Source organism: Erpetoichthys calabaricus, chromosome 9 (assembly GCF_900747795.2).
Source record: "Erpetoichthys calabaricus chromosome 9, fErpCal1.3, whole genome shotgun sequence".
Taxonomy (NCBI): domain Eukaryota; kingdom Metazoa; phylum Chordata; class Cladistia; order Polypteriformes; family Polypteridae; genus Erpetoichthys; species Erpetoichthys calabaricus.
Genome location: NC_041402.2, coordinates 187210016 through 187226035, shown reverse-complemented (window position 1 = coordinate 187226035; position 16020 = coordinate 187210016). Strand labels below are relative to the sequence as shown.

Sequence of the window (16020 nt, the reverse complement as noted above, 5' to 3'; positions counted from 1 at the left end):
AATGGCATATAAAAAACATATGCATTGTATCTGTCATTCCAACAGATGGTGCATTACAAACATTAACATCGCTTTTACAAATCCTATACTGAATGGCATATAACAAAGACATCTGCATTGCACCTATCATCCAACAGATAGGCGCATTACAAACATTAATACTGCTTTTACAAATCCTATACTGAATGGCATATAACAGAGATATGCATTGCTTTTGTCATTCCAACAGATGGTGCATCACAAACATTAACACCGCTTTAACAAATGCTATACTGAGTGGCATATAACTGAGAATCAGCACTGCATCTTTCATTCCAACAGATGGCGCATCACAGACATTGACATTGCTTTTACAGACCCTATACTGAATGGCATATAAAAAACATATGCATTGTATTTACCATTCCAACAGACGGCGCATCACAAACATTAACACAGCTTTTACAAATCCTATACTGAATGGCACATAACAGAGATATGCATTGCATTTGTCATTCAAACAGATGGCGCATCACAAACATTAACACTGCTTTTACAAATCCTATACTGAATGGCACATAACAGAGATATGCATTGCATTTGTCATTCTGACAGATGGAGCATCACAAACATTATCACTGTTTTTACAAATCCTATACTGAATGGCATATACCAAAGAAATCTGCATTGCATCTATCATTCCAACAGATGGCACATCACAAACATTAACACTGCTTTTACAAATCCTGTACCTAATGGCACATAACAAAGATATCTGCATTGCATGGTGCACTGCAAACATTAATGATGAGGTCTACGTTGATTGCTTAGATTTCAGCCCATCTTAGACAGGTAGCATAGCTAGTTCACCTTAATAAAAGAACAAGTGTCTGTGTATCTGTCTGTGTGTTTGTCCAGTTGCTCTGCCTCTGTCATTCCTACAGATGGTGCATCATGAACATTAATACTCCTTTTACAAATCCATTACTGAATGGCATATAACAGAGACATAAACATTGCATGGTGCACATCAAACATTAGCACTGAGGTCTATGTTGATTACTTAGATTTCAACCCATCTTAAACGAGGAGCACAGCTAATAAAAGAATATGTGTCTGTGTTTAGTTGCCGTGTTTCTATCATTCTAAAATATAGCACATCACAAACATTTCTAGTACTACAATGCATTGCATTTATCATTCCAACAGATGACACATCGCAAACATTAACACAGCTTGTACAAATCCCATATAAATGGGATATAACAGAGACATACGCATTTCGTGGCATACTGTAAATGTCAACGCTGATGTCTACATTAATTACTTAGATTTCCACCCATCTTTGACGGGTAGCAGAGAAAGTGCACAGGTAAATAAATAATAGGTAAGCGAATAGCCTCTTTAAACTCCTCCCCTTCTGAGGTAAAACAGATATAACTGCCACCATTACAAGAAGAGGTCCTACTACTCCATGGACTCGCGTCTGGAAAGACATTTCTCAAATTTTGTTTTTACAGTTTACGGCTTAGCCGTGCCTCTCTGTGTGGTGCATGTGCAGACCCGGACACCTAAGGGCCTTGTTACTGCTCAGTCTCCCGTTTCGTTGTTTCGTTCGTGATAGGCCTGTATGATTTCTTTCTCCTTCATAAAGATTTACATAAACCCCCCTAATGTTCTTCCCCAACCCCATTCCGCGGCTCACAGTGAGGACCTTATCCACAAATAGGCACGATTAGACCACGGGTGGTACGGAATGGGTTACACTTTTTATAAACAGAGGGTAAGTGTATCTCGCAGATTGTGAGGATTTACTGTGTTCACAAAAAATCTTAAGATACGCTGAAATAATATCCAAAAAGACCATTAGAAAAACACCGCCTCTGCTTTATAATAATAGAAATATAACAAGAGGCAATAAATGACTCAAATTAACAATGCATTCCTCAACTCAATGTACATCTCACTAAAATATCCGCCACCAGCCTGCTATTTGTTTCTGTGTAGAAAATGTCTACCTGTTACTTCTGTATTCAAACTCTTTTTACTCTTTGGAATCAGGAGTAGAATATTTATAGGCCTGGAGGGCTTATGTGCGTACAATACAAATGAACAGATTTATCACAGCCATTAAAAATAACATTGCATTGCTTTGAAGACAATGTGAACTGAATCCCAGCCAACACCCGGTTTAGGTACCTCAGCTTCCAACTTTTTGATGGTGTCTTGATCGGTTTTATTCTGATTTTCATAGGCAGCAATGGTCATCTGGCTTTTCTCCACCTCTCGATTCAGGACCGTGACAATATTTTCATACACTTGAATTTTCTGAGCGAGCTCTTCGAGCTTCACTTGGCATCGATTCAAATCATCTTGATTTTGGGCGCCATCTGAATTTGAAGAATGTAAATTGCTATCCACTTCCAAATCTCCATTCATTTCAGGTGTGGTCCGCATGTTCAGACAGTCAAAAGTGCTCTCCAGTTGATTAAGTTTATGCTGGACGTCCACAAAGTGGCCATCATCTCCATTAGCACCGGCCTGGCTGGCGAACAATGAAGACTTTACGCTGTAGAATGCCTGAAGTAGTAACTGGAGGTGAGGTACAAGTGACGTGTGTTCGTGTTCTTTGGTCTTCTCTTTATTTCCCTGGAGAGTGAGGAGAAAAAAGAAAAAAGAAAGTATGACACAAAACAAAAATGGATTTTTTTTCTGCACTGCTGACTCCTTGATTCAACAGTACATGAAAGGGTGAATATCAAGACGGTCAACTTCAAAGCCCCTGATTTCAGATACTTCATTCAAGTTCCTAGCGGGTCCACGGCTCATGTCAAAAGGCCACTTTTTAAAATAAATAATCGCTGCACTCGCGGCTTACATTGAATCCCTGCGTGTGTGTGAATGGCGTAAACAACGTCTAGAATGGCATCGATGTCGGGCGAGAGAGCGAAACAAATGCACAAAGCAAAACACTCTGTGTGTATTATTTATTTATTTATTTATTTTTGTCTATTATTACTGAATCAGACTCTGACTTATCAAACTCTGATTTGGATGCAAGCGAGCTGGAAACTGAAAACGAAAGACAGGTAACTTTTATTTTTTTCCAGAAAGTGCCTTTCAGCTTATAAGTGATGAGACAAACAGTACATAATAAGTCTATGAATCTTCACACGGCAGAGGCTCATAGAACATAAAACAGAGTGATGTTTGTTACAAATAAGTATTTTATGTTGATTTGTGTGTGACACCACTGCTTTGTGTGCTTTTTTTATTCAGCCCTGGGAGAAAAGGAAAAAAAATGAGCCCTAAAAGAGTTAATAAGAATAAAAACTAATTAAAATAGTTTTGTTTACTATGGGGCTTTGCCCCCTGCTCACTTCGCTTGCCAACCACCAGGTGGGCGCTACGCGCAACCCCCTTCATGGCTCTGCCACTCACGAATGGGGAAGCAGATGTACAATTTAAACAGACTGTTATTTTCATGGGAATTGTTACATATGCATAACAGACCTAACTATTTTACATTACAGCGAGTAATTAACCATATTAAAAAACAGTACAACGTAATAAATTGAAAGAAAATTATGTTTCATGTTGCGTTAGAAGTATTCATTGCGTTATATGTTTTCGTTCTGTTTGGCTTTGAAATTAACACGCAAATACTTGTGGGAGATAGCCGGCTGTTCATCCCGGCCAATACCCCCAGGCCGCTAGATGGAGCCCTCCCTGTAGCATGGAAGTGCCCCGAAGACCAGCAGGGAATTATGGACAATGGAGTTTTAATTCCCAACCCTGCTGGACACCGTGGGGCCCACCAGAGGACGCTGCAGGGAGGCTCAAGGAATTATATGTGCCCTATAACCCGGAAGTACGTCATGATCACATGACCAGAAGGAACGACGTGCTTCCAGGTTGAAGAAAAGGACTTTTTATCTGACCCGGAAGTGATAAGGAATCATGGACTGTAGGATGGGAAACACTTCCGGGTCAGGGAATGTAAAAGGACTGTGGGAAAGCCCAGACGCTGGGTGGCGAAGTGTCTGAGAGAGGAGGATTGATTATTGTTATTGGTTATAGTGTACTTGTATGTGTATTGTGGAGTGGAGGGTGCTTTATGCACAGTATTATTATAAAATAAATAATAATTATAGTTTTACCAGGTGTTTGGAGTGGTATCTGTGGGTTCAAGGGAGCTCTAGTGCCCCCTACTGCTACACACTTTTTTTAAAAGTACACTTTTACTGTAAAACTTCAGTAAACACTATATTTGGAATTAACTTTTCCTCAATATCACATTGAATTTTGATTCCGTGTTTGCAGTTACATCGTGACAACTCAACGTATAAATGCCCCTGAGAGTATATCGTTTCTTTCTCTCTAATAAATAAACTGACTTTTTCGAATGTTTGTCCCTGTGATTTGTTAATTGTCATAGCAAAGCTATTCTAACATGAATGGCATATCAAGATCTCCTTTGGTGTCTCATGTTATCCCCTGAAGATTTAGTACATTACCTTTCTTGTTGCCTTTTGTACTAGGGTGTTGTACCGTGTTAGCCTTTATGAATGTAGAAAAAAGCCAAGCAAAATGACACCTTTTATTGGCTAACTAAAAAGATTACAATATGCAAGCATTCAAGGCAACTCAGGCCCCTTCTTCAGACGAGATGTAATCAATTGTTGCCTCTTAAAATTTTACATGTCAGAATTGATCAACCAATTTTGAATACAACTAATTTTGTCCTATTGTATAGCCCATCACTCAGGCATAAATTACGCAATAACATTACGATACATCCTTCTTTCAACAGTAATTCGGCCGGTGGAAGACAAGACGGTGTTAACGGTTGTAGATATTCTTCGTAATATTGTAAGTTGATGTTTTCATCTTCCACACCATCACCACCAACTGTTTCAGCAGAGTCTATTGATACGCATTTAACCAATTTGCCGTGTAACCGATTGACAATTTTGGCGTTAATTCGTTTGACTTCCTCATTTCTTGGTGCTAGGATCACCTGTGTACTCATTTCTTCTGTTGATAACCCTTCGGGATTAAATTCTTCAATAAGATTTTGAAATAATGAGTCTTCTTTTATTGGGAACTTAAAGTGAGGAAAGAAGAGCTGAGAGTGCAGGAACTGTGTGTCTGACAAAAGCATTCACATGAATGAGACGTGAGAGGACTGCGGGCGTGGGCCGTTAACCGGAAATGATTGACAGGAGGGTGGGGCCCCCTCTACCAACTTGAAAAAATCTTTTGCCAATAGTCTCGGCTCATCTCAAGATTATCTTTTATAATAGATCCTATTTTCAAAATTTGATGTTGTCACACACACTCGCATTGGAGGCAGTCTCAGGGCTTAACGAAAGGGCTGATGAACTGCAATAATGCCTTTTCTCCCTCTTCCACAGAACACCAGAAGAGAAGCCCAACTAGAGCTCCGCCCACTTCAGTTCCCAGACCACACCTTCCTGCTGACGTCAGTCCCACCTAAACCCGCCTCTTCCTGCCTTGCCTCTATAAAAACTGAACCCTTCATCCTGCGGTCAGTCATTGCCTTGACTCAGTCCTTTGTGTTTACTCTCTTCTTACGTTTTTTTTGTGCTGCATCATGATAATATATGGGGTGGACCCTCCAAACCTTTCTATTTGCTCTTGTGGCTTTTACAATGTATATTAATATGTATATTGTTGTTTTTATTAGGACAATATACTAAAAACGTTCACGTTACCTTTTTTCTTAGAAACTATTGGAGTGCAGGCAAGTTAAGTCAGGAACTGAACCAGCAAACATAAGGTTTAAAGCTCAATGCTTTACCCAGCATATCTTTCTGTCTTTGGGTTAAATCTGATCTCTGAGGCATTACACGCCCAGATTGTGTGAGGGTGAATCAAAAGGTAAAGGCAATTTAAAATTGTCACGGTAACTGCAACGGATAGAATTTAATGCAATACAACACATTCACAATGGCTTATGGGTAATTCGAGCACACACACAGCACAGCACTTTGCCATTAATCTAGATCAGTGTTTCTTAAACTTTTTTTTCTTTTGCGACCCAATTTTTTGCCTTCTTAGTGTCTTTGTGACCAAAACTCTCTGCCAACTGTCAGCAGTGATTCTCCAAAGGGGAAACCCTAGCAACAAGGGAGTACCTATTAGCAGTGAGGGGAGAGGATGACAGTCACCCCTTTGTCACTGGGGTTTTTTCCTTTTTGGCAGAATCATTGGTGACGGTCGACCCAGGTTCCCCCTTGGAGATCTGCCACTGCAGGTCGATTGCTTAAACACATTGTGAAACACTCTGCCAGCCATATACGACACTGTCCCATTAAACACAATTATGAATCTCCACACTGCCTGAGACCGAAATTGGATCACGACTCATAGTTTAAGATCAAATAAACATGGATGCTCCACTGAGGGATTGGGTCATCGTTGAACAACACGCTGTAGTTGAGATTTCTTTAGGCAGAGGGAGTGGAACCTGCTGAAATTCACAGAAGAACATTGGCTTGTGCAGATGAATACGCTATCTGGGTACCCAACTTGCATAAACTTTATGGTACTCACAAGTCATCCTGCACTATGACGGGTGCAGACCCACCAGCTGATATCCAATAGTTCAGTAACAGCGGACAACGTAATCTGTCAGTCTTTTGTGATGAAGCCATTCGCCATCTCAATGTGGGCTTGTGTGTGCCATGTTGATTGTCAACCAGATCGAGCTTCGTCAGTTACGCTCGTTCTTCCTGCTTTAAACTCTTCTACCCATTCATTGAGTCAAGCTGTTCTCACGTCTGTGCTGAGCCAACATCCTTCAGTGAATTTCAACAAGTTCCACTCCCTCAGCCCAGAGAGATCTCACTACCCAGCGTTGTTTGACAATGGTGCAGTCCCGCAGTGAAGCATCCATATTTATCTGACCTTGGTTTCAACTAGACCAATGGAAGAATGCTCTACTCTGTGTGTTTTAATGACCCATAATCCATTGAGAATGTGATGTATTGCGCCAGCTTCTATCCGTTGCTGTTACCGTGCAATTTTCAAATTGCCTTTACTTTTTGGTTTACCCTCATACTAATCTCTGGACAATACTGTTCTGAAAATAATAATGGTTTATTTACAGAGTGACTTTCCACCTACTCAAAGCGTTTACCACGATCAGGACATATTACAATTTTTTACAACTGGAAAACAGAAAGGTTCAATGATACAGATGGTAAAGTTGCCTTCTTTATGACCCATCTCATGAAAAGTTTTATATAAAATTCAATTTAGCCCCCTCTCGGACACCTACTGTATGCATTTACCTTTTTGTATTTTGCAATATCTGCCATTAAATAGTGTTGTGCACCTTCCTGTTTCTAGTCACTTTATTTTACATACTGTATGTACTCTCTTTCCTTGTCTATTGTGTTTGCACTGCTCTGGTAGGGGTAATAATAATAATTATTTACATTAATATTGCACTTTTCTCACTACTCAAAGCGCTTTATACGTAGTGAGTGGGCAGCCACTTCAACCAAACACAAATGTGTAGCATTCACCTGGATGATGTGATGGCAGCCATTTCTGGGCCACATATGAGTTATTAGGTGGTGAAGGGGTGAGAGATACTTTGCCAATTAGAGACAGGGGATGATTGGGGGGGCAGAATGACTAGGCCATGGAGGAGAATTTTGCCTGGACATCAGGATACCCCCTATTCTTTACGAAGGATGCCAAATGATCTTTCAGGACCACAGAGAGTCAGGACCTCGAAGGATGACACCATTTTCACAGCACAGTGTCCCCGTAACTGCACTTGGGGCATTGGGACCCACACTCAGACTAAGGGGTAAGGGCCCCCTGCTGGCCTCAGCAACACCTCTTCTAGCAGTAATCCAAGCTTTTCCTAAATGGTCTGCCATCCAAGAACCTGCCAGGCACAGGCATGCTTAGCTTCAGGTGGATGACATCTTCTGACATGAATGGGGTATGCATATCAATCTCATTGTACAGTAAGTGCAATGACAATAAGAGAACTTGAAATTTTTACTATAGAAGAGGAGATTAAACTATAGACTGCATTTTTGATTTGCTTTCCTATAATGGGCCTCTGCAATTTCTATTTTACCGTAACTGCACGGTGGCTCAGTGGTAGCTCTGCTGCCTCACAGTAAGGAGACTTGGGTTCGCTTCCTGGGTCCTCCCTGCGTGGAGTTTGCATGTTCTCCCCGTGTCTGCGTGGGTTTCCTCCCACAGTCCAAAGACATGCAGGTTAGGTGCATTGGCGATCCTAAATTGTCCCTATTGTGTGTGTGTGTGCGCCCTGCGGTGGGCTGGCACCCTGCCCGGGGTTTGTTTCCTGCCTTGCCTTGCCTGTGTTGGCTGGGATTGGATCCAGCAGACCCCCGTGATCCTGTAGTTAGGATATAGCAGGTTGGATGATGGATGGACATTCTTCTTTTAGAGTTTTATGAGTTCAATGCATAAGACAGCAACAAGAAGTGAGAAGGATGCAAGTGAATCATGACAGAGTAGTTAAAACCATATACAACTAAACTATTAATGTTAAAAAGGCTGAAACCTAAATTAATCATTTGAGCAATACCGCATGGAAGTAAAGTTTAATACAAGAGTGGCTATAATTGGCAACAGCTAGAGCGTGGCATGAGATTTTACAAAAGTAAGCAAGGAGTGAGTGACTCATGACTCTGTTTTAGAGTGAGGAATGAGAATGAAATAAGCGGAGGATCAATATATGACATGTGGTGACAATGATGTCTGAAGTAGCATGAAAATGACAGTCTTCTAAAATGGATATAGCTTACCCTGCATTGGCTTCTTTGCTGTTTCTTGTCAGGCGGTACGGTGGCGCAGTGGTAGCGCAGCTGCCTCGCAGTAAGGAGACCCGGGTTTGCTTCCCGGGTCCTCCCTGCGTGGAGTCTGCATGTTCTCCCTGTGTCTGCGTGTCCAAAGACATGCAGGTTAGGTGCATTGGCGATCCTAAATTGTCCCTAGTGTGTGCTTGATGTGTGTGTGCCCTGAGGTGGGCTGGTACCCTACACCGGGGTTTGTTCCTGCCTTGCGCCCTGTGTTGGCTGGGATTGGCTCCAGCAGAACCCTGTGACCCTGTGTTAGGATATAGCAGGTTGGAAAATGACTGACTGACTGACTGTTTCTTGTCCTGGTCTTCATATTACCTTAAAATGTATTTGCCATCTATTCTTTTTTCAGGGGGACCATGTACAGTCGTGGCCAAAGGTTTTGAGAATGAATGAAGTGTTGGTTTTCACAAAGTTAGCTGCTTCAGTGTTTTTAGATCTTTTTGTCAGATGTTTCTCTGGTACACTGAAGTAGAATTACAAGCAGTTCAGAAGTTTCACAGGCTTTTATTGACAACAACATGAAGTTTATGCTCAGAGTTCATATTTGCAGTGTTGGCCCTTCTTTCTTTTTCAAGACCTCAGCAAGTCGCCCTGGCAGGCTGTCCATCAACTGCTGGGCCAAATCCTGACTGATGGCAGCCGCCCATTCTTGCTAAATCTGCATTAGTACAGTCGTAGATAGTAGATAGATAGATAGATAGATAGATATACATTTCCTACTGCATTTATGTTGACGTTTTGGTATTTACATGTTTTTGTTACACATAAGAACATAAGGAATTTGACAAATGAGAGGAGACCATTCAGTCCATCAGGCCGATTTGTTTAGCTAATAGCTATTTGCTTTTGTGTTATTGGCTTTGTCAAAGTACATTTCTTTATATTTTACACTAGCTGTCCCCCGTGACTCCGCCCGCATAGTAGTGAAACAGGACAAACTTTAAAAATCAATAAAAAAAATGTAATAATTTGTATTGAGAAGAATTTATATTGATAGCTTTTGTATCTGAGGGCCTCTTGATATACAATATTTTTGGTTTTGCTATCAGGGGCGAGAATGTAGCTGTGATCTCTTTCCCAAAAAATGTAAAAGGTTGGCAAGGTATCTCTGAACAAGCGTAAGGTAGGTACGCTCCAATGTCAAACGTCGGCACTGAATCTGATCGAGTTCAGCTCTGACAGGAGAGCGCCCCCCGCGTGGAGAGAAGAGCACGTGGCCGTGATATCTCTGCCAGTGAGCAGGTGCCCTCTAAATCAACACGTAGCTCTGATCTCTCTCTCAAAACGTCAAACGTTACTCTTTAACAATCTCTAGAGCAGGGGTCTCCAACCTTTATTCCCCTGAAAGCTACTTTTATTTACTTTTATTCCGGTTGATTTTGCGACTTCTCTCATTGCATTATGTACAGTGCATCCGTAAAGTATTCACAGCGTTTCATCACTTTTTCCACATTTTCTTAAGTTACAGCCTTATTCCAAAATGGATTAAATTCATTTTATTCCTCAGAATTCTACACACAACACCCCATAATGACAACGTGAAAAAAGTTTACTTGAGATTTTTGCAAATTTATTAAAAATAAAAAAATTGAGAAAGCACATGTACATAAGTATTCACAGCCTTTGCCATGAAGCTCGAAATTGAGCTCAGGTGCCTCCTGTTTCCCCTGATCATCCTTGAGATGTTTCTGCAGCTTCATTGGAGTCCACCTGTGGTAAAGTCAGTTGATTGGACATGATTTGGGAAGGAAGTTCGAAACCACCAGGACTCTTCCTAGAGCTGGCCAGCCATCTAAACTGAGCGATCGGGGGAGAAGGGCCTTAGTCAGGGAGGTGACCAAGAACCAGATGATCACTCTGTCAGAGCTCCAGAGGTCCTCTGTGGAGATAGGAGAACTTTCAGGAAGGACAACCATCTCTGCGGCAATCCACCAATCAGGCCTGTATGGTAGAGTGGCCAGACGGAAGCCACTCTTTAGTAAAAGGCACATGGCAGCCCACCTGGAGTTTGACAAAAGGCACCTGAAGGACTCTCAGACCATGAGAAAGAAAATTCTCTGGTCTGATGAGACAAAGATTGAACTCTTTGGTGTGAATGCCAGGCGTCACGTTTGGAGGAAACCAGGCACCGCTCATCACCAGGCCAATACCATCCCTACAGTGAAGCATGGTGGTGGCAGCATCATGCTGTGGGGATGTTTTTCAGCAGCAGGGACTGGGAGATTAGTCAGGATAAAGGGAAAGATGACTGCAGCAATGTACAGAGACATCCTGGACGAAAACCTTCTCCAGAGCACTCTTGACCTCAGACTGGGGCGACGGTTCATCTTTCAGCAGGACAACGACCCTAAGCACACAGCCAAGATATCAAAGGACTGGCTTCAGGACAACTCTGTGAATGTCCTTGAGTGGCCCAGCCAGAGCCCAGACTTGAATCCGATTGAACATCTCTGGAGAGATCTTAAAATGGCTGTGCACCGACGCTTCCCATCCAACCTTAAAGAGCTTGAGAGGTGCTGCAAAGAGGAATGGGCGAAACTGGCCAAGGATAGGTGTGCCAAGCTTGTGGCATCACATTCAACAAGACTTGAGGCTGTAATTGCTGCCAAAGGTGCATCGACAAAGTATTGAGCAAAGGCTGTGAATACTTATGGACATGGGATTTCTCAGTTTTTGTATTTTTAATAAATTTGCAAAAACCTCAAGTAAACTTTTTTCACGTTGTCATTATGGGGTGTTGTGTGCAGAATTCTGAGGAAAAAAATGAATTTAATCCATTTTGGAATAAGGCTGTAACATAACAAAATGTGGAGAAAGTGATGATGCGCTGTGAATACTTTCTGGATGCACTGTATCAGAGTTCACTTGTGGTACTCGCCAGCTTTGGGTTGTGTCCCTTAACTCCGCATAGCTAGAGAACAAGAGAACAATTGAATTCAACTTTGTTTGATATTTAAAATAAAGTGTTACTTAGGTCTCTCTATTCTCTTAAGTGTATGCCACATTGAAGAGATAGATTGCAATTCAGATTGTGGATCGTGATATGATTTTTTGGAAAGATCGCCCACCCCTAATTTGACTAATCAAGTTTTCAGTTTTATGTAGGATTCATTAACCCTTTCGCAAACTACTTGGAAAGGGGTTGCGAGCTACCGGTAGCTCGTGAACGACATGTTGGAGACCCCTGCTCTAGAAGATAATATCTGCTGAACAAACAGGTATCACTAGCTAAGCAGAGGAAAGGTGCGGTCCAACATGTGGCGAGAGGTTGAGCGACTCAAACAGAGGCTGGTGCGTGAGTGAGGAGGACGCCGCCTCCACCCGGCTCCCTACTCCTGAGGTCCCGCTTCCACCTCCCCTCGGTCCACAGTCTGTCTCTCGGATTTGCACACATAAATCGGCGCCGCAACCGAACTCTAATACTTAGCGTGATGAGAGAAGTTGCAAAATCAACCGGAATGTTCAAGCAAATTATTGAAAAAGCCCTGATCTAAATCTGTTAAGTAATCCTTTCGTGAAAAGCGGACAGACATACAGACAGAAAGATGTTGGATTTTATATACTGTATATATAGAGATGTAGCAAAGTGAATGTTAACCACACCATTCAGAGGTGGGTTCCTCAGATATTTTAATAGGATACATTTTAGGGTGGGGCGGCACGGTGGCGCAGTGGGTAGCGCTGCTGCCTTGCAGTAAGGAGACCTGGGTTTGCTTCCAGGGTCCTCCCTGCGTGGAGTTTGCATGTTCTCCCTGTGTCTGCGTGGGCTTCCTCTCACAGTCCAAAGACATGCAGGTTCGGTACATTGGCGATCCTAAATCGTCCCTAGTGTGTGCTTGGTGTGTGGGTGTATGTGTGTGTGTGTGTGCATGCCTGCGGCGGGCTGGCGCCCTGCCCAGGGTTTGTTTCCTGCCTTGCGCCCTACTGTTGGCTGAGATTGGCTCCAGCAGACCCCCATGACACTGTAGTTAGGATATAGCGGGTTGGATAATGGATGGATGGATGGATGGAAAGTTTAGGGTTTTAATACCAGTTTTATGTTTTGTCAAATAAATCGACCATAAAATCGTCTCAAATGCTAGTACTTCAAGTAACGACTACTTGCCAAATGAATATGCACAACAAATTAACAAAACAGCAAATATTCCCACATGTCACAGGAACTCTAAACTCACCTTAAAGGTGCAGCCAACTTCACAGAAGCGACACTGGTCCTTATTCTTTGCTGTCATTAAGGGTCGGTTCTATAGAATATAAGAAATTGCATTTTGTTTAGAAAGATGATCATAACAAGTAACATATCAACATTATAAGGCCAAGTGGATTTCAGTAAATTGTGACACCAGGGGTCTCCATCTCCGGTCATGGAGCATTACTGCAGCTGCACATTTTCATTCTAACCCTTTTCTTAATTAGTGACCAGTTTTTACTGCTAATTAACTTCTTCTCCCTTCATTTCAATTGAGTTGTGTTTTTTAGATTCAGACCTCTGAATTGCTTCATATTTTTATTTAAATGGCACCCAAACAGAAATGACAGCCAACAGATGACCAGCTAAGTCAGGGTCTCAGACTCCAACCAGTTTCTTAATCAAAAGCCAGTTCTTGTTGTTCATTAACCCTGTTATTTAATCCCATGGCTTGTCGGTGTGCTCATTCTGCCACAGCAGACATTTCCAAAACTGTTAATTTTCTTTTTTCTAAGACTCTCATCAAAATCTTTTATGGACCTGCGCAGATGAGCCTTACTAAGACCTTCACCTTCCTTCATTTCAGATGTTGTATGGTGGATGCAGGTTAGCTGGTCAAGGGTCGACTTGTTTTGGATCTTGTTATTTTTTGGCTGCTAATTAAGGAAAAAAGAAACAATTAAAAGGTCAGAGTTTTAAATAGCAAGTCAATTAAAATTAAGGCAAAAGTGTTCATTAATAGCAAAAACTGGTCACTAATTAAGAAAAAGGTTAGAATGACAACCACAGCAGCACACCAGGACCAGAGTTGGAGACCCCTGCTTTACATAATGCAAGCAAAGCAGAAACATCAATTACTATTTAAGAAAAAGAAATAATTTAAAAGCCAATCATTGTCTAACCCACTTCATCCAGACCAGAGGTGCAGGGGGGTACTGGAGCCCATCCCAGCTAGCCCAGGGCACAAAGCAGGAACAGTTCCTGGGCAGGGCGACCAGTCCATCGCATGGCAAATACACAGATATATACACACACACACACACACACACACACACACACACATACGCATGAACACCAAGCACACACACGGGCCAATTTAGTGTTGCCTACCCAGCATGTCTATGGACTGTGGGAGGAAACCCATGAAGACATGGGGAGAACATGCAAACTGCAAGCAGGGAGGACCCAGGATGCGAACCATGGTCTCCTTACTACAAGACAACAGTGCTACCACTGCGCCACCATGCTGCCCCTAACTCAAAAGTGTCTGGGTTTTGTTTTTTAGTTTCTCATATATGAAGTACCCGTGTAGGGAAAGTATTGGAATTGTCCAAAGATTTGATGTCGAGATTTTGATGAATTTTGATGTTTCAGACCTCCCTGACTTTCTCGTATATGAAGTATAGTATAATATCTATATCTATCTATCTATCTATAGGGAAAATATGGGAAAGTATTGGAATCCTCCAAAAACTCCATTTCGAGATTTTGATGAATCTCAATGTTTTAGATCTCCCTGAGACACCATGTCTGTGTGTCTGTCTGTGTGTGTGTGTGTGTAAACACGATAACTTGAGTACGCTTTCACTTAGGTCAACCAAATTTTTCATACAAGTATTAGGTGCAACACGTAGATGTCTATCAACTTTTGGGCTATTTTGGGCCACCAACCTTTTATTCATTCAGCTGGAGAGTCTGATTTATTCAACTTTACTTTTATAATAATTATTTAATATATTATTAATTTGATTTGATTTGTTGTTGATGGTTCTTTAATGTACATAATTCTTCTTCTTTTGGCTGCTCCCATTAGGGGTTGCCACAGCAGATCATCTTTCTGTCCTATCCATCTTGTTCTGTTACACCCATCACCTGCATGTCTACTCTTACCACATCCATAAACCTTCTCTTAGGCCTTCCTCTTCTCCTCTTCCCTGGCAGCTCTATCCTTAGCACCCTTCTCCCAGTATACCCAGCATGTCTCCTCTGCACATGTCCAGACCAACACAATCTCGCCTCTCTGACTTTGTCTCCCAACTTGAGCTGGCCCTCTAATGTCCTCATTTCTAATCCTGTCCATCCTCGCCACGCCCAATGCAAATCTTAACATCTTCAACTCTGCCACCTCCAGCTCTGTCTCCTGCTTTCTGGTCAGTGCCACCGTCTCCAACCCATATAACATAGCTGGTCTCACTACCGTCCTGTAGACCTTCCCTTTCACTCTTGCTGATACCCGTCTGTCACAAATCACTCCTGACACTCTTCTCCACCCTGCCTGCACTCTGGGGAGACCACTCCCGATTTGTTTTTTTTTTTTTATGTTATACTACTTTGGCCAAAAAAATATTTATAATGAAGCATGTAGTGAAGTCCTTCTCAGTGCCCATTTCTTTGCTAACGTCTCAAATATTGCTGCATTATAAATTTAAATTTACGCTATCTTTTTCTTTCAAATTTGTATTTTTTACACATTTCAATATTATACAAATATTACAAATTCTGCCAATATCTTCCAGATATTCAGGGAAAATTAAAAGTAAAAATCAATGATCCACATTAAGATGATGAAGATGAACTCATGCTGTATTTAGACTACATTTTTCATCATGCATGCAATAATTCAGACACAATCAAACTTTTTAACATTAAAGTCTTCCTTTTCTAATGCTGATAATTGTCACAAGAAATCACTAACAAATTTAAGAAGGAAAAAGTTACATGCAGACTATCTTCACAATAACCCTAAAATAGATAGATAGATAGATAGATAGATAGATAGATAGATAGATAGATAGATAGATAGATAGATAGATAGATAGATAGATAGATAGATAAGGCACTATGTTAAAGATATTAATTTAAGAGTAGTCGGCAGGATCACAACATTAGATAGATAGATAGATAGATAGATAGATAGATAGATAGATAGATAGATAGATAGATAGATAGATAGATAGATAGATAGATAGATAG

General features: G+C 41.5%; 1 protein-coding gene across 1 annotated transcript in view; it reads right to left on the bottom strand.

Moving 5' to 3' along the window:
* Nucleotides 1-16020, bottom strand: part of LOC114657700 (TNF receptor-associated factor 1-like) — a 130524-nt gene that overhangs the window by 30001 nt on the left and 84503 nt on the right. Inside the window, 2 exon segments of the mRNA XM_051932303.1 lie at nt 2179-2628; nt 13034-13102. Of these exon segments, the coding sequence (XP_051788263.1) occupies nt 2179-2628; nt 13034-13102 (519 nt within the window).